General features: G+C 52.8%; 2 protein-coding genes across 6 annotated transcripts in view; one reads left to right on the forward strand and one right to left on the reverse strand.

Moving 5' to 3' along the window:
• C1H10orf67 (chromosome 1 C10orf67 homolog) overlaps window positions 1–3,854 on the forward strand; it is a 195,678-nt gene extending 191,824 nt beyond the window's left edge. For all 5 annotated transcript variants that reach the window (XM_077153972.1, XM_077153976.1, XM_077153963.1 and 2 more), the window contains one exon: window positions 3,438–3,854. In XM_077153972.1, the coding sequence (XP_077010087.1) occupies window positions 3,438–3,523 (86 nt within the window). In that variant the 3' untranslated portion in view covers window positions 3,524–3,854. The remainder of the gene's footprint in view (window positions 1–3,437) is intronic.
• Window positions 3,855–13,462: 9,608 nt separating this feature from the next.
• On the reverse strand, window positions 13,463–15,319 carry PTF1A (pancreas associated transcription factor 1a). Its single transcript, XM_077166060.1, has 2 exons — window positions 14,396–15,319; window positions 13,463–14,002 (listed from the first exon to the last, which is right to left on the reverse strand). Exons 1-2 carry the CDS (start codon window positions 15,141–15,143, stop codon window positions 13,800–13,802), a joined length of 951 nt encoding a protein of 316 aa, XP_077022175.1. The 5' UTR covers window positions 15,144–15,319; the 3' UTR covers window positions 13,463–13,799.
• Between the last annotated feature and the right edge of the window lie 3,741 nt (window positions 15,320–19,060).

The following is a 19,060-nucleotide window of genomic DNA, read 5'->3' on the forward strand; positions in this document are numbered from 1 at the left end:
GGAATTTTACAAGTGACAGTGCACTGATTAGCTTTCCAGTGGACACCCCGTCCTTTATGAAATGCATTCTAGCTGTGGCCCACTGTGACCAATGTGGTTTATTACTCTCCAGAAGAGGGGAACTGAGATCACCCATCTAATTTAACTGAGAAATGTTGGGTGAACTTGAACTGTTTCATGGACATGAATGACCAGAGAATTTATTTGATAAGACATTAAAGGCAAAATATGGTAGCTCTCTCTTTGATGGTTCGGTTACAGTCGATTCTTTAGATCATTTGCATGTCTTTTATATTTTTTGTTATTCTTCTTTTTCCACTGACTGTATGAGCAACTTAAACAGCAATGGCAAGGAATAAAAGCTTTGACATAGCATCATTACAAAAATTTTGAAACCATGTCTTTAGATCGGTGAATATTCATGGCAGTTTATGTGCTGAATTCTCCAAAAAATGACATCACTTTTTGGAAAGAAGTTAACAGGAATTAGCTTGTGAAAAAAATGACTACGTCCACTGCTTTTTTCATGCTGTAGTCTCTAAGTTATTTGTTTTAATGTTGTCTTCCTGCTTCATTACTTTAAGAACAAGAAAGGCATCAAGATGTTGACATTTTATTCACCAAACAATCTCCTTTGTGCTTCCTTATAAGCTGGGCTCTGTGACCATCACTGATGCCATCTCAGTGAAACATTCTTGGTAATTTTTATCAACAGTCTGGACACAAGGTGGACCAGATGACAAAATACTTCTCTTCATACATGTCTATTAATGTTAAAGGCAAGTTCTGCTTTTCCCCCCCCCCAATGGCTAATGCAAAGGCATAACTTAGATATATGCATCTTCTTTAAACTATATTTAAATATTATATCTTTAGAGTTATCTACAGAAACTCAGACACAAAAAGTCTAGGACTAAATTACAAAATCGCACTTAATGTTACTAGTGACTCTTTAAGTGGAATTTTTCATTGAAACTTTGTCACTAAACTAGAAAGGCCTTTTGCTTGTGCCCATACATGCATAATAAATTGTATATGTTGGTGGAACTGAATGACTCTTGTCCATATGCTGCACTGCAAAGCTACATGAATGAGGCATTTACCAAATCAGGCCCACCACATTAAACAGAAAAACAATCTTTATTCATGGTAACTTATCAGTTTCAATTAATCAACCTTAACAATGGAAATTCTGATGTGTTCAAGCAACTTGAAAGCAATAGGTCATCTCCAGGGCAGCCATGTTGTGTCTTTGTGCCTAAGGTTTCACACAAAGCGACATTTCCAATAAATAGACATATGTATACATACATACATGTGCAGTTCTGTGCAGACACACAAACAGTTAGAGCTCGGCTGCGGAGTGCCAGTAAAAAGGCATGTTGGCGGTTTATGATTTTTATCATAGCCAGCGTCATTGTTTTCCTTCAAGTATTACTTTTTGAGCTCTGGGAGTTTAAACAAAAGGAAAGAAATTTCCATTGGACGGCCATCCTTTCAGTTTCTGGGCTACGTGAATAGCATTGTGCAGCCCATTCCAATGGTTTTGAAAAGGGGGAACCATTGGTTTGATTTGGTTACACGGTCTAGCAAAGCGCTCCCTCCCACTGCCTTAGGGTCTGTGAAAGGTCTGTGACCTGTTTAGAACTGCCAAGTGAAGTGTCATGTCGCCCCTCCCAAATGGGAGTATCTGCATTCATTTGATCAGTATAAAAAATGATTGGGGATGGCGAGATCAGTGCTTTTGAATTGCAATTTATAGCAGTTTACAAAAATGCACATTGTTGGAAAAGAAAACATGGAAGTGTTTCTTTCTAAATTGCATTACCTGTGAAATGTCATTAGTCTTTTAAGGATACTTACATCCTTTTTTTATTATTATTATTATTTAGGAGGCTGACTTCAACTAGTGAAAATCAGAATTCTGTTACAATATGGTTTTTAAACTTTATCTTAGTTGTAAGAGCAAAAATTTCAGGAAAACAATATGTCTTGAGCTCTTAGAATAATCATCATTTGTCACCACCGCCATTTATTAATTCCCTAAGATAATCTTTGTTAATCAACTGCATTAGGAGATTCCCCATTGTCTTTCCCAGGTTAGAAAGGAGACTCATTTGTTGGTAAATGCCTCCCCTGCTGGTTTCTAACAGTGAGTCTGAAATCCTGAGAAAACTTTACCAGCTTTCCATTTCTCCTTCAACATTTTACAACTGGAACTTCTTTTTAAGAGGAGTTATTTTTTAAACTATGATCCGATCCCTGCAGATTCTTCTATGTGTATTTGTATGCATAGCTACATAAAAAGAAATGTTACTTCTTTGCATTAAATGTGTAACCTCAAACTATCAAAATGTTGCAGTAAGCTGTTCAAGTTCGTGAAGGCTTCTGGGAGTCATGTGGGCCTCTGGGTTGCAGAAAACACCACCCTTACCGGTCCTTCCAGAAATCTGGAAAACTCCCTTTTCTCACCTTAGGCAGCGTGAGTGAAGAAAACTGTCTTTAGTAGGATAAGTTGCTTTGGGAAAAGGTCCTCAGAGCTTCCCTGGTTGATACCCGACTAGAAAAAGAAAGGTCCGTCTTCAGAAAAGGCTTGACCCAGCCAGACCGGCTCGCAGTCCACTTTGAACCTCCCCAGCCACTGAAAGCGAGGCTGTCACGTCTTTATCTCTGTTGGTGTGGAGCCTCGGAAGGCCAGCCGGGCTCTTTGCCCTGCCCTTCCCACCGCCGGCTGCGAGCGTCCACTTTGACATTTACCGGTGACCAAAGGCTGCGACTCTTTGTTGCCTTCTCCACGCTCCCGGCTTTCACTGGGATTAGCTCCGGCCCTTTGTTCCCCTTCAAAGCTGGAACATCAGATCCCATGTTGTGGCTTTCCTGCCTCAGACCCCCAACGCTTCCTCACAATTTACACACCAGGTGAAAGCCCCTCGCTCCCCAACCTGGGGGCCCCCGTCGATTTGGTTTCCTTTCCTTCCTATTCATAATGCTCCGCTTCACGGGGGACGAGACTGAAACCCCAAATGAGGATTTTAATCCTAGGTGAACTTCAGAGTTAGATCCCTGGACCCAGACGGAAGGCAGCCGCCTCCTCCTTTTCTGTGCTCTCAGCGGCTCTTAATTCCAGGGAGGGGATTCTCAGCCGAAGGTCACTGAGCAGACCTTGGCCTCTCGGTCACAGGCACCCAAGCCCATTCCCACCGTCGGGGGGGCGTCGGGAAGGCCGCTGGAAGGAGAGCGCGGCTGGGGCCCGCCGATCTGAAGGCCAAGGAGGACCCCATGCCAGTGCTACTCCTCCCTTCCGGCTCGCCTCCCCGGGCCAGGCCTCAGAGGAGCCCCAGAATACTGAAGCCCGGAGGTAGGGGCGCGGGGTGGGCGAGACTTCCGTAGAGTAAACACCACGAATTTCATATCCGTTTCTCTTTCCGCATCTCTAGAGAAGTGGTCAGGAAGCACCGACGACGCCGCCGAGAAGCCGCAGGCGCTGCAAAACAGCCCGGTGAACAACGCGGAAAACGCCTGAGCGCGCGCCGCGGCCGGGACGCGCAGAGGGACCCCACGAGAGGACCGTCCCCTGGCTCTCCTCCCGGGCAGGGCCACGGTCTACGAGGTGCTTCTCAAGTACCTGCTGAGACGCCCTCTGGATCACGTGCGCTATCGCCAGAGCTACCCCGCGGGCGGGGAAGGCCGTGCGCCCCGTGCGCGCACCTCTCCAAGCCCTTACAAAATGCTGCCCGGTTCTGGGTCCGAGCCGGACGCACAGACCCCGAGGGGCCCTCGGATCGATTCGGGCGCTCCCTGCGTCGAGCCGTGCGCCCTGGCGCCCAGGGTGGAAAGGAACGAATTAAAAAATTTGAAGCTCTAACCTCGTTTTACTCCCTCTCTGATCCACCCAGAGTCTCTGTTAACACCAACAAAGTCAAACCGATTTCCTGCCTCCTCACCCGCCAACTAATCCCCAAGAACATGGACCGTAAAGACTTAAAGGGGATTTTAAATTTCTTCTAGGAATGCCCGCTCTTATCTCACGTCGGCGCAGGGCTCCTAGCATAGCTTCAAAGCAGTAAACGTTTATTTTTAGTAAGTGAGGGAACTCTTTGAAGTGTTGCTTCCCAGTAAGCGTCAAGACACAATTCGTGTCTTGTGGTCTTTCGCGGACTCCAGGTACTGTTTACTGAAAGGCAGGTTGGCTTGTCTTCCTTGCTGAAGTCCGATTTGGTCCTTTCTGCTCCCCTAGCTAAGCGTTCAGCCCTGTCCCAGCCGGCAACCCGTTTCAGAATGCTAGGCTCTGGATTACACATTTCTAAAGCTGATTCTTAAGTCTCAAGAAATAAATTTGTGGTAGCTGTCACATAAAGTAGATATACTCTGTTGCAAAAGAGAGTTAGCAAAGCGATTTGTTTGTGCGTAAAGGGAACCAGATTAACTGAAGAGAAACCGTGTTACATCCAAGGCGAGTGCACGGGGTGGCAGAGCGCTGCGGGGCATTATTCGAGCTTCATCTACTCTGCGCTCTATGCCACCGTCTCCAAATGAGTGTTGCCCTAGAAACTTGCTTTAAATCTGCTGCTATATATCAACACCTTGTTTTAGCAGTCCTGGGCTGAATTACAGTTACACAGTTTGGCGCTTCTTTCAAATTTCCTCCCATCAGTTTGGCTAAAGAAAGGAATTTTTCTCCTTTAGAAATGAATTGGCTTAATTAGTAAGTAGATTAATGGCAATTGCTGGTGAGTTGGTTTCCAGCAGAGTTTCACCAGAGAGGGTTAATCGGAGTCAGGTCTGGAATCTTTCCCAGAACTGGCTGCCAGCCATTTCCACCAACCAACCAACCCTACAAGAAACAGAGGAAATGAAATAGGATGTATATTCTCTGTGCCGCTATCCTGACCCCAAATTCCTCAGAAGCAACCCGTGGCTGGATGCAGAACACACTTTGTGTTTCAGAATTTTAACACAAGACTTGAAAGAGTTCGCCCTCCAGGTTTATCTGGCTATCAAAGCAGAATTTCAAATGGCACAATAAGTATCTCCAAAGAACAGTGAAGGCGCATTGGAAATGCCTGAGACTTTCAGTCAATTTTAGCTTTAGAGAAGTTGCAAAAGCCTCCCAAGTCCCACCCTGACTCTGTTTCCTACCAGAAGCCTTTCAAAAGTGTTGCTGTATGTTTTGCAGCCTTTTCATTTATTTTTTTCCATAGTGATAAAAATGCATTCATAGTTTAACTTGCAGCTGCATTACTCTTGCAAAAAAAAAAAAAAAATCCCTGCTGAGAAATGTGTATAATAGGAAAAGCAAGTCGGCTGGACAGCAGTGTAATTAATGCCAGAAAGGGCTGAGGCCGGTTTCATAGTTTGTCTTTTGAGGATATCAAGACGAGACCTGGTGAAAAATGACGCATGCTTTAGCATTTCAGAAAGCTGGCAACTGGCAGTGCTTTTCCTTTTTTCTTTGACTTTCTGCGGCGGAACAAAGAGGTCGGCGAACTAGCTAGGTTGTAATGAGTTCTATGTCCCTAGCACATTAAGTGCATCATGGAAACATATTGTATCGAAATAGTTTGGAGGAGAATACTGGGGATGAAAGAGAATGGGTGCTTTGATCAGCTCCCTGGGGTCCTGAGCGCTCACAGACTGACTTGCAAGGGGTTATTCAGTCCAGCTAGCCACACTTACAACACCATTCAAAGAAATTTGCATATCTGTAATTTATCACATTGGTCCAGAACATTTTTGCAAGGTAAACAAAACGTTGGCTGAATAAAAAAAATCAATCATCGCAGATACACAGGAAACTGTGAAACCAGTCTTTGCCATGAAAAACTTAAATAAATATGTCCGTAAAACACGACGATTTAGAGGCTGACTTTATTTTAAAGTGTGCTTAAAGCAACAGGTTATGCACCAGCAAAGACAAGAGTGACCATGATTTCTTTGCGACACTGCTGCAGGGAAGTGTGTCTGCAGCTTCCTTCTGAAATGAAGGCAGAAGATTGAATGATATACATGTGGCTATAACTAGCCTGCAACATGCAGAGAAAAATTAGTACACACTTTAAGGAGATGTGAAAGATGGCTTAATCTCATTGGCATCTGCAAAGTGCTGAGGTTAAATCTCATCTCTTCTTGTGTTGATTTCACCAATTCCTGTTAAACTGCCAATCCCTATTTGCTGAATTTAGAAGCTCAAGAGGATGAAATGTCCAGAGACAGGGGCAATAGGAAAACTTGCTTTCGAATGCTCCATGAGAACAAGGGAAAATTTAACAGGCAGGCATTGTTCTGAGCTTTTAAACAAGTCAGTTAAACAGCAAACAAGAATCTTCAACTTGACCTTGGAAAAGACTGTGTGCCTGCAGATAATCTATCAAACAACTCCAGATGACAATGATATATTTCCAAGTATTGTCAGATGAAAAGATTGATAAATTTGCCGCAGCAAAGAGAGAACTTTGGAAACAGGCAGCCGGCCATTTAGCGTGCTGCCTCCGCCTCCTTCTCTTCTGGGTTCCTTCTCTGGGTTCCCCGCCCCAACCCGGCCCCTCCACCCCCCGGCCTTGGGGCTAACTCAACAGAAGAGGGTGAGTAAATCAGCACTGTAATATTTCTTAAGGGGCACGGAAAAGCTGTGAACAGTACTTCTCATATTAAACGCAATATTTCTTTGCTTTCGCGGGGAACAAAAGTCATAGCAAGACGTCTTTATGGCTAATTCAGTCAAAGGCACATCTCTGGTTCCCCCTGCAGAAAGGTCAGTGTCGTTGTGTTTGTCCACCGAGGGGGTGTTTTCACACTGAAAACTGAGCCAGCTGCCCCTGTCATACCCTCGCCCTCGGGGAGCGCACGCTAGCTATGCTTATTAGGCACATTCTACACCTGCAAAATATACCAATTTCCAAGACTTTCCAAGGACACCCCCCCCCCCCCCGTTCTCATGCCCCCTCCTCTTTCGCCTACTAAACTTTGACAACACAATTCAAGTCTGGATGAAAGCACGGCATGCAAGAAGAACACCGGGGAGGGGCGGCTTGCTCGCGTCTCATGGTGTCTATTGAGCAGCCATCAAAGAAGTGAGGCATCAAGTATGTTTTCAAAAGTGTGAAAAACTTCCAAATAATTGGATCGGCCATCACATTCGCAGTTGCCACAAGTGCTAACTGTTGAACCCTAATATTTAATTATCTGCACCAGCGCTGGGTGTCTGGCAGTAGTCAGGCATCCTTCGTTTAGAAATGGATTGTTTTAATTTCATTTGTATTTAACATGTCACTGAGCAACGCCGCAAAAGATGAATTTCCTCTGAGCCCCAACGTGAGTTCATATCTATTTTTTGAAATTCACCTGCCAGCGCTCTGCTGCTGGCCATTTCACAACACTGGCCCGACTGGAGGCCATAATAAAACATCTTCTAGAAATAGCCTCTAGCTGCCTCATCCCTGGGATCCAAAGTCTTGTCCCCCCCAAATGAGTGACTAACTAGCTATTTGGAGGACGCTTAGAGACCCAAGCAAGACTGGAGCTAAAAGGGGCTCCTGTGCTATGGCCGAAGAGAAACTGGAAAACTGGAAGTAATTCTGGGTAGAAAAAGTCACTTTGCGAGTGGGAATGACTAATGTGCCAGTTGCTCCAAGGCAGGAGAGCAACTGTGACCAACTTTCTCTGGAAGCACTTACCTAGGATCTGGGGGCGGGGGTGGGAGACCAGAGTTCTACCTCCTACAGGGTACGGGTAGGGGTGGGGTGAGGAAGAGAAAAGAGGATTTCATGAACTCGTGGTGTGTTTCTAATCCTGATCTTTGCCTAATCCTTGCACCCAAATGGCAAAGAGGTATATGAGAAATCCCCACAGTGGGCGAGGTGCAGAGGTACCCAGGACGCTTGAGATCCCCGGATACAGGCAGGGGTGAGGCTCTTCGTGTGTCACGGGGAGGGGGTGCCTCTCATTAATAGGGAACCCTAAAGTCTCTCCTGGAGGCTGGGGGGCCTCCACACAGACCGCCTCCAGCAAGCCAAGCGCCGGCGCCTCTCCAAAGCAATGTCAGCGCAACAGGTTAGTTGGGACCGGTGCGGACGCGCCAGGGGAAGGGTTGGCGCCACGCTGCGGGGCTCAGCCAAGGGCCAAGACCTCCCCTCCCCCACTGAGATCCAAGGATAGGTCCCAAGGGACCCGAGAGTTGGGGGCCGGAAAGAAATCTGAGCCCCTGGCACTGCCGCTGTTAGCGCTGGCTCCTCAGCCCGGAGGCAAAGTCAGCTCGCCAAGGTCTGCGCCCTAGGCCACAGGGCCCTCTGCAGGCGGCCGCCCGAGGGCTTCCCACCCGGCCAGGGTGCGTAGTTGCCCCAGGTCTCCCCAGAAAAAGCCTGGGCTCCAATCTCCCGGCCTCCCGCAAGCGGTTCGCCCGCCTCCCTGCTCGTGGTTTCCTGGGGGCCCCCTTGGAGACTTCCATGCGCAAAGATAGCAGAGCAGCGGAGAGCCCGGCGCAGGGCAGCCCCTCCCAGCCTCAAGGGAAGACAGGCAGCGCCCGAGCCCCGACTGCCCTGGGAGCAGGGGCCAGACCGGCCTCCCGGGATACTCGTCCGACTCCACCCCGGCTCTCGGGAACCCTGGGAACGGGGAGCAGCGGGCGGGGCGCATGCGCGCCTCCGGCCAGGGGCCCTTCCCAGCCCACTGAGTTTGGTGAAAGTTTGGCGAAGTTTGCCAGGGCCGTGGCGAACGTCCCATAGGCGGAGCTGGCCTGGGGATGCGGCCAGGAGTCCCTCGGAGTCTCAGGAACCGACTCGGCAGGGACCCGAGGGCTGAAAGGCGGCAGAAGGTGGGGAGAGGGAGGCCTTTTGTGTGTGGCACAGGACAGTCGCTTGCGCACAAACGCAGCAGCGCGCTCCGCCGCCGCCTCAGCCTCCAGGGCTGCACCTCCGCCTCCGAGGCGCTTCATTACAGCCGAGCCCTTCCCCCGCCTTCCCCCCCGGCCCCGGTCTTTGTTCGGCTTGAAAGTAATGCTGTGAACTAAAAGAAATGACAATATTTTCTATCTGCTTGAAAGTCCGAGAGAAGAGCCCTTGAGCTTGGCAAAAATCAGGGAAATCATTCATCATGCCACCCCGCACCTGTGGTCTTGGCATTGAAAACCCTCCAGACCTATTCCTATTAAACGTAATTATTCCCCCAAAGCACACAATGGTTGAAATGGAGCAGGTTGGAGTCTGTTTATTGGTGGTAAATGTTTTTCTGAAGATCTTCTGAATCTCATTGTTAGCTCGTTGTTTGAGGCTGCCCTCTTTCTTTCAGACTAGAGTAGCCTTGGACTTTTCAATTTTCAATCGTAACATCTGCTTAATCGTACGGATCAAAATATGGAGACACAAAACATATGTAATGGTTGATTTGTTAAATCCTGGTAATGAGTTATTAACAAGGGAGCACAATAGCGTGGGATGGCGGGAGCCTTATGGTAACAGAGTCACTGTGTGTGAAGCCGGGCGGTCCCCTTCCTGATAAATGGAACGAAGGTCTGAGCGCCAGGTGATAGCGAGAAAATCAATGTCTTTCGGGGCCAGCACAGAGACTTTTTTTCTATGTGAAAAATTAGGAGACATAAAATTTAATTGGCTGATCAGGAGGGGGGGGGGGAGCAGTGGTCTTACGTTTAATTGCCAGTAGGCTTAGCAAGGGAGACAAAACAAGATTTGGGCCTGTTTGTTTGCTGCACCCAGCCCCAAGCCCAAGTGTATCATTGAAAATGTGTTTTATTATAACACATGTCATGCTTTACAGTTCCCATATTGTGTAAAGACAATGGTTAATGGTACATTAAAGACAGGCAAACCATGCCAACACGTCTTGGAGACATTGTAAGGGCCTCTCTCTTTGCTTGTTTTAGGCAGCTGCAGCCCAGGACCCAGAAGCACAAAAAGAACAAGTTTGAAATACCAGGTGCATCCTAGAGAACCACGACAGGGATTGATATGTTATAGCCCAGGACATGAACTTAGCAATAAAGATATCATTTCAATTGTCTGTGGCTTCCACGGCCTGTAAAGCCGGGGGGCGTCTGGGCAGTCTGCTCTCTGGCAGCCCCGTCTCCCTCCCTGGGCGTCCCCGTCTCCCTGGGCCAAACCCGAACACCTGTTGACCAGACCTCACATCCCGTCGTGGGAATCGTTTCCTACCAGTGATTCCAGATCTCAAAAACGCAATCGGTTGTGGAATTATTTAGGGCCATTCCCACAGTCTGCAGCAGGCTTTGGAAAGGCGGCGGGTGGGGAGGGCTGGCCCGGGAGAGATTGGCCAGGGAGCGCTCAACTGGTGTTTGTTCAACCTCGCAGCTGGTACTCGGTGCCCCCAGGAAGGTCCATTAAGGGGAACGCGATGAGTTTATGGATTTACGAGGTTTCACACCCTCTCCACGTCGGGGCGGTTAATCCTGGCGCTGGCAGAGGAGCGGTCCTGGGAATCACGCACAGCCGATTTCACAGTGGTTCCGACGCGGCTCTTAATGCGCTCTGCTCCCAGCCCGTGGTGGGAGACTCACTCGCTTTCCCACCTACTGTTTTTCTGCCTTACAGGACCCAAGGGCTCGAGAATTCAACTTTTTATGGGGGCTTTGACTGAACCCCCGGTGTCTCCTTCCTGGGAAGGAGGAGGCCCTACAAGGCGGCTCCATCCCAGAGGCTAATGGCTCAGGGTGCCAAAGTGGATCCCCTCTCCTTCTTTTGCTTGTCTCCCCTTCCCCCCTCTAACCCCCTCCCCACCGCACCTCATCACTGAAAATGCCCTGATGAGAAACAAAGAGTAGAGGCTGCGCACTCCAGGTTCCCAATCTCCAAAAGCAGAAAGTCACCTTTTTGTGACATGTGACATCTTTTAAGGCCCCAAAGAGAGGCCCCTGCCTCTGATGTCCACCAGAAATTTGGTGGGGGGGGGGAGAGAAGGATGGTAGAGGGGCTTTTATGGAAGATAGGCATGGGCACGCTGACTCCGAGGCTGCGCAGAACCCCCTGGGATGCAGACCAGAAGGGTGGGCTGGAATTGAGGGTATGTGTTTGAGGGGAGGGGTAAGGTGTGGGTGGGGGTGAGGTGAGCACCACACCTACCTCTGTTCTCATAAGACATTATCCAACCCCCACCCCCAGTACTCAGTCCCCCCACCCCCACCCCCGCCACGCACACACAGAGCTAACAGAGGCATCCATTCCCCTGGCGAATGATTTAGCCTGCTTTCAGTAGAGATCCTAAAATGCTCCCAGTACCGAGTCTGGGGCTTCTTTATTATGCTAAGTGGACAAGGGCAGCCAGGGCGGGTTTTATGGTGTCCTGGCCCTGGTGGTCGCAGGCTGAGCTTGGGCGCAGGGGCTGATGGGTGTTCAGAAGATCAAGGCTGGCCAAAGCTCTCCAGAGCTGTCCAGGAGTTTGGCTTACTCCACTATTTTCATACACATTGTCTTTTTTTTTTTTAATTAGGAAGAATAGTGTGGCCTTAGAAGGACAGCTGAATACCCATCACTCAAACTACCCCCACACGGATCCACCCAGTGCCAGCCTGCAGTTGCTGGCCAGGGATGCCCCAGGCCAGAGGCTCTCCAGCCTGGCGCGGCCCAAGGACAGCCGCGCCTGCACCCAGCACAGCTCGGCCATCCCATCGCCAAAGGACACTCTGAAATGATACATTTGTTCTGCTTTTACTGCCCCATTTTTTTGAAAGAATTGATACACTAGAATGAATGGATTATGAGTAAATAAAAAGAAGCTGTCAGTCTCTTTGAAGGTTGTGTTTAAAGGGACTTGCCAAGACAGGACAGAAGAGTGACAAGATAGAGACCCTGGTGTTTTCCATGCTCAGCCTGGCTCTTCCGCTTCATCTGCACCGCACTAAAGGATGTGTGGGAGCATTGACTCACAAAAATAGTGGCACGCAAAATCAAAGGTGCCACATCACAATGATGGCAGTGTTTTAACTGTGGATTGCCACGTTACCAAATCCAACTGAAAGGCAGGTCTACACAGGCGGAGAAAGTGGTACAATGCTCCAGTAACTTACAGTTAAATTGCCGTCTGCCTCACATTTGACTTTCTAATGAATGTGATGAGATTACATGCCTGATAGAAGCATTTGTGCAAAAGCAACTTTCGTGTTTAATGAGGCTCTAATACAAGGCAAAATCGAATTATTTTTTTCTCGTTCTCCAATTCGGTCTCCAGGGTGAAATCTCCATCTTCTAGGGGAAGGGGCGGAGAGGCCGTGAAGGCCAAAAGGGGCGGGAGGGCCCACGGCCAAGGGTCTCCTGGGAGCTCGACGACCTGGAATCTCCGCGCGTCTGGCCCGGTCGGCTGCGGGGTCGCGCGCCGGGCCTCGCTTTAATTGCTCTTGGACGACATCCATGGTGCCCGCGGTGCGCGGGGAACCCCTCGGTGGGTCTGAAACTAGGTTAAAGCAATTAGCATGCAGCCGACATATTGCCCTGCGGCAGGACCGTGGGTATTGGGGACGACGCCGGTTCGTACCCCCGCCGACCAGGCCTCCTCCCGGCCGCGGCGCAGCACTCGCCTTGGTCAGGTTCACCGACAGGGGCGCACCTGCAGCGCGGCGTCCGAGCGCGCGCCCCGACACTGGCCGGCAGGTGAGGGCGCCCTGGGGGCTGGGGAGCCGCTCCCGTCCGGGCGGGGGGGAGGGGGGCAAGCAGAAGCCCGGGCTTCCCAGGCCTTGTGGCTGGGCAGTCCCGGACGCGCCCTTGCCCCTCTCCCCTTCGCTAGAGGACGGCCCCTGAGGCTCCTGCCCGAGGCTCGCCTTCTCCAAGGCTGCTTGCCAATGGAAGACGAGATTCTGTTGGAGGCAAAAGCAAGCCAGTTTTAGAAATAACCCAATCGCAGACTTGGCACTGGGAGCCGGCAGGCCTCTTCCGACCTTACTTAAAATACCCACGATTTTGCTGGGAGGCATCTGAGTGGTCTCCAGGCCTCGGCCCCCCCTGGCCTTCCCCACTTCGAGAGGGCTACACGCTTGAGTTCCGGGTGCCTGCTGCTCAAATTGCAGAAAGGTTGGGTCACAGGGGAGCTCAAGAGCTGCCCCCGCCCCCGGTCTGTGGAAGCAGAAAAGTCCTTTCCCTCCGCCAGCGGAGAAGCCAGCCCCCTGCTCTCACCCATCAGGGCGCATTTGCTGTATACACTGTGATTAGGGGGGCGTGACCACGTCCTCGCCTTAGCTGTCTCCTCTGGAAAAATGGGGATAGTCAATACTTCCTGACCATTTGCCTCCTGGGGAGCAGGTGATGCATATGAAGGGCAACTCATAGAGAGCAGAGACCTAACCTCCTCCTCCTGCCCCCTTTTCAGGTTCAAAGGAACTACAGTGTTTTGTTTTGTTTTTTACTGGACGGCTACTGTGGGAAAATGTGATTCAGTTACTGTTATTAAAGTTATTTAATAAAGTTTAAAGGTATTAACTACCACCATCTGGACAAATAACTTTTAGAAAAAGGCGTATATAGCATTTATTAACAACGCTTAGAAATAAACCATATCTGGTAATAAATTAGCATGGAGTTTCCTGGCCAGAGCCCTTCCAACAAAGGTGCTGTGGGAATCACAGGCGATTGCATATGTTTAGAAAATCACGATAAATTATATAAATTATATATTTTTAAAAGAGATAATCATTTCATTAGCTCAGCAGGATAATAAATAGATAAATAAAAAACAGTTGATTGCCATTAGAAAACTTTGATCTTAAATTACATTTCCACTGTAGACATTTCCTCGGACATATATGCACGGAGGCACACTAAATCCTCCGCCAAGCCCGGGACTTCTCAGGACACAAACTCGAAGGGCGGTTCGTTCTCTCTGTTGTTGAAGGAAGGTTTGCTGTTGAGTTTTCTGGGGTCCTCTGGGGTCCACACTTTGGCTGTTCGGATGATATTTTGTTCTTTGAGTTGTTTTTCATCAGTCCATGAGAGCGAGTGTCCGGCCAAGGGAGGGAGACCATAATCCGGGTCGCTGGGGGAGGGAGACCCTGGGGAAGCGGGGAGAAGAGAGAACAGACTGTGAAAACCCAGCCACATTACCAGCGGACCCAAGAGTCCTTTCGGATCCGGTCCTGGGCACCTCACCTGAACTGGTTTCTTACGGTTATGGTAGAACAACCCTCTTCCTGCACCCTTCAAACCTCCAAAGCCCCTTGCCGGGGACCCCAGGAGCCGCAAGTCTGGCGGGGACGCGCGCGCTCCGCGCCAGAGCCCAAGTGGCCAGGAACTCTGAGAGAGGCAAGCTCGCGAGTAAGGGCGCCTGGTCTACCGACCGTCTGTCGGTTGGTGGTTCTGCCCGTCAGTCTGCTCTCCCAGCCCTCCCGGACTTTCCCGCGGCCGCCCGGGTCTCCCCGGGCTGCACTGAGGGCGGGCGCACTTACGGGTGGCCCGATGGCAGATGATGACCTTGCGGGCCTGGCTGCCGGGGCTGTCCCCACTCCGGCGCCCGCCGCCGCCGCCGCCGGGGCCCCCGCCGCCGCCCGCACCGCCGCCGCCGCGCAGGGGCAGGTCGGCCTGCACGAGCTCGCTGAGGAAATTGATGTAGCCGATGGCCAGGCGCAGCGTGTCCACCTTGGAGAGGCGCTTCTCGTAGGGCAGCGTGGGGATGTGCGAGCGCAGCCCCTCGAAGGCGTCGTTGATGGACTGCATGCGCCGCCGCTCGCGCACGTTGGCCGCCTGCCGCAGCTGCTGCAGCTCCGCTTCGGAGCGCACCCGGCGCCGCCGCCGCGCCGCCGCGCCCAGGCCCCGCAGGCGCGCCCCGGGGGACAGCGCGGTCGCCGCGGCGCACGGCCAGGCCAGGCCGGAGGGCGAGCCGGGTGATGCCGGGAGGCCGCCGGGAGCCGCGGCCGCCCCGGAGCAGGGGCCGGAGCCGCCTGGGTCCCCAGGGTTCCCCGACGGCGGCGCGCCGGGCGCGGGTGGCAGAAGCAGGCACGCCCCGTCGCGGACGCAGTACTCGTGCAGCTGGCGGCTGAGGAAGTCCACCTCGGCCTGCTCGGCGGCCAGCAGCTCGTCGCCGTCCTCCAGGGGGTCCCGGGAGGACTGGTCGGTGAAGAAGTCCTCGTCGGCGAAGTAGGGCGCCGGGAAGGCGTCCAGCCCGCCCGGGAAGTGCTCGAGCAGGACCGCGTCCATGCTCCCGGACGCCGTGGGCCTGAAGGGGGGCCCTTGCCTTTGGCCTTGGCACCTCTCGCCCTCCAGGCCACCCCCTGCGGCTTCCGCGCTGGAAGAGCGGGGACGCCCGGGTCCCGCCCGCCCGCCCTCCCTGGGGTGCGGCGGCCGCTGCGCTCCTGCCGCCCCGCGCTGCTCGGGGAGGGCTGTAGCGACTTGCTGGAGCTGAGGGCCGGCACGCGAGGACTCTTATAACGACATCCACAGGCGCGTGCCAGGGGCCCTCCGCGCCAGCCAATCAAGGGCGGGTGCCGCGGGCTGGAAAGCGGGATCCTCAGCGGGGCCGGCGGGGCGGCGGGGGGCGGGGGGAGTGCGTGTGCGCCGTCCTCCCTTTGCGAGCGCCCGGGGCGCGGAGGAGGCGGGGCCGCGCGGCCCGGGGGCTCCTCCTTCCCCCTCTCCCTCCCCGCCGGCGCCCATTCTGTACCTGCCAGCGCGCGCCCGCCCTGGGTCTGGGGCGCTGGCTCCCGGGCGGTTCCGAGCGGGCTGCAAGTCAGGGCCCGCTGGGGGCATCTCCCCGGGAGCGCGCGGAGTTCCCCACGGGCCGAGTCGGCCCCGTCAAGGACCCTGGGGAGGGTGGCCGAGAACGTGGGGCGGCGGTGGAAGGCGACCGGCCGGACCCGGGCCCCGCGCCTGCCCTGCGCCACCCGCCCGAGGACGCTGGGGCAAGGCGAGGGGCCCCGCTCAGCGGGGAACGTTTCTTTCTGAAAGTCAATGGAGACCCTCGGGATTCCGAGCAGTAAAACCCCACACAAAAGGCGGCGATTGAACAGTCCGCTCCGGAGCCGCCCGGAGGGAGGGCGCTGAAGTTAAGGGGGCGGACGAGGGCTGCTTTCGAAGCCGAGCCCCTCACCTTTGGGGCTGGCCGCCGGGGCCGCCCCCAATGAGATCTCGGTGCGCGACCTTTTAAAGAAAACGAGCCTAAACCCGTACGCGCTCTGCCCCAGGACGCAGTTGATCACCGACGGCGACGCAACGGGGATTCCTGCGGTTAAGAGCAACAAAACAACACGCGCAAGGCCGCGGCGATCCCGGGCAGAAGCCAAGCGTCAGCTCCGGCCCGGCGCGCAAAGGGCGCGCAGCTCCCAACCCGGGACCAGCAGCAGCGGCCCGTCTCCGGCAGCCCTTTCAGATGCTTGTCCCTCCAGAGGCTTTTCTTGGGTGCTCGGACTTCCCTCCGAATCCAAACTCTTGCCTCTTCAGAACAGTAATTTAGACACGTTGCTTGGTTTTGAACATTACACTCTCTTTAACTGAACGCTTGAGACCAGAAAGCTAGTCAGAAGGTATGGAGGCCCAGAAGCCCCGAGATTGCCATGTCTTGAGGTGTCAAGGAGGCCCGACCACTTAAACGGAACACTTACTGTTTCTTCCCCAGCAGGTTCTCTATGTGTGATTTTCTCAGCTCCTGCCCTCTTCTGAGATGTCCATCCCTTCCATGGAGGCAGATGAGGGCAGTTTCCCGGTGGCCGAGCCTGGTGCACTTTCCTACAGGTGCATTTACCTGTCTCACCTGGGATCTAGCCAGCTGGTGGTATGCACCCAACTCTCTTTCTTTTAAAAGGCCCCTCCTGTTCGCTGGCCTAGCGAGACTGAGACCCAGCGGACACAGGCTTTGGGATTAATCTGTGGACTTGCAAAGGCAATAAATGACCCCGCTTCAGAGTCTGATGCAGAATACTGATAACAGAGAAGGCAGGGCTGGGTCCTGGAAAAGTGTGCTGGTCCTTCTCTGGAGAAAGTAGGTTCGTGCCATGGGATTGTTCAGGGGACAGGGGACAGGGGTCATGGGAGTGGATAACTGTGCATATAGCCATCTTTTAAAATCAGCATGGTTTTAACAGTAAGTTTTCACAGAAGATGACCTCAGGTATTCTTGTTCTGTTTGTGGAAGGGTTCCCGATATTTTCCTTGAGCCCCTAGGTAAGATAGTAGTCCGGCTGGAGGGACACGCTGGGCACAGGCTGGGCAGCCCCTGAAGAGGTGGAGACCGCATGCTCCTTCAGCCCTCCACGCCTTGTCCTCCCTCCCCGCTGGCCGCCTGCGGCTGGTCCTGGTGGGAAGGTAGGATGAGGCCTGCAGGCGCTGGGCAAGTGCACACACACGCTCTGTTCCTAAGTAAGACATGATCGTTCTTTTCTCTAATAAAAGAAGAAAGAATTCTCCGGTAATAAAGGGGGATTTTCTCCGGGTCACTGGAGGTCACAGCAATGCGGACGGTCATCCTCTGTCTCTCAAGCAGCGACAGGTTGGACGGGGAGACGGAGGCCTCATCCCAGCCCTTCCCGTGGAGCCCCGGCCAGGGGTGGGCCGTGGAGGGGGCCTAGCAGGGCTTCTGGGGAGAGGGAGGCTCTGCGGGCCCCAGAGGACAAACCACACCACCCTGCTATACTCCCGCGTCTTCCTCTCCCGCTCTGCCCCCAGGAGAGCCGGCCCGACCTCACTAGGAAAGCGGCCTCTTCGTGGAATTTCACCCCACCGCCAGGGCTGGCTGTGGAGGGGCACTTGGTTCTCTCTACTGCCCAAAGCTGACAAGGCCCCAAGTGTTTTTCAAGTTTTTTAACAGAGGGTTAGAGTCGCCGCCGCCGCCCTGGGCCTGGGGGACTCCCACACTTCCAGCCGGTTCATGCCTCTGCTTCTCTCCCTCTCTCTCCCCACTTCTTTCTCCTCCTCTTTCTTCTCCTCTTCCTCTCCCTCCATCTGCAACTTCCTCTTTCTTTCTCTTCCTCTCTCCTTCTTGGTCTCTTTCCTTTCTCCTGCTCTCTTTCACTCTCTCTCCCATCCTCCGTCCTTCCCTCTGTCCATTTCTTTCCATCCTCCCTCCCTCCACCTTTCCCTTTCCTCTCTTCCTGCCCCCCTCTTCCTGCCTCTCTTCCTTCTTTCTCTAATTCCTTTCTCCCACCCCTCCTGTCTCTCCCTTTCTCCCCTCCCTCCTGCACCTCCCCTTTGCCCCCACCCCCCCCCCCCCCCCAGTTCTCTCTCCTTTCAGGAGTCTCAGGGACCTGAAACTTGTTCATTAATTTCCCATCAAACCTCTCTAGTCTTTTCCTTGCTTCTAGAGCAGTGACCTATGGGTTGGACCCAAAGCCCTGGGTCTTTCCCAGATGGAATTGGAAGTAGAAACCAGCACTGAGGAAAGCCTCCGCTTCCCCCGACGCACCCCTGCAGGTCCCGGCACTTGGCCGAGTCCTCCCTGCTGGAGCCTCGATCCCACTGGACCCATCCCTGCATGGTGCTGGAAGCAGGCGCTCTCAGGGGGGTTAAAGTCTGTGGGGGTTAAAGCCCCACCCAAAAATGTCTGTGTTAATTCCTCATGACCCAAATGCTCCCCCCCACCCCATAAACTATAAACACAGGGTGACACCAGGTGGATAATTTGTCCTCTCCTATGTCAATTTCCCTTTCTTTGCCATTTGTCCACTCTTCTGTAAGACCTTCTTCCCCCATTTGACTGCCCGGGACTCTCGTCAATCCATCTTTATTTGTATACTCTTTGGAAAGGATTTGGAAGATAGAGTCAGAGGTTACTGCTAAAAGAGCGCTGAGGCCCAGAGAGGTTCAGTGACTTGCTAGAGGTCACACAGCAGGCTGCTGTCAGCTCCAATCCTCCTCAGCCCAGGCTGGTTCCCCTGGCTGCTGTGAGCAGCCCAGCTCCTGACCACCCTCAAAAAGGGTTTGTATTGATATGCCCCTCAGTCAACCCAGGTCCTTCTCAAACCCATTCCAGAGGCCCAGTCACTGCCTGGCTTCACTGTAGGTACAGTGTACCTCCTGATGTCCAGATGTGGTAACAGCTGGGATTGAGCCCCAATGTGACACTTCACAGATCCTGGGTGATGTTCCCACTCAGAAGGCCTGCACTGATCAGGTGACATTTATTTCAT

This window comes from Tamandua tetradactyla, chromosome 1 (assembly GCF_023851605.1).
Source record: "Tamandua tetradactyla isolate mTamTet1 chromosome 1, mTamTet1.pri, whole genome shotgun sequence".
Classification (NCBI taxonomy): Eukaryota; Metazoa; Chordata; class Mammalia; order Pilosa; family Myrmecophagidae; genus Tamandua; species Tamandua tetradactyla.

Excerpts from the sequence above, each read along its gene's own strand:
- PTF1A (XM_077166060.1), bottom strand. The coding sequence starts at position 15,143 with ATGGACGCGGTCCTGCTCGAGCACTTCCCGGGCGGGCTGGACGCCTTC. Across the intron at positions 14,003-14,395 it reads CATCTGCCATCGGGCCACCC|GGTCTCCCTCCCCCAGCGAC; the intron begins GTAAGTGCGCCC and ends CCGCTTCCCCAG.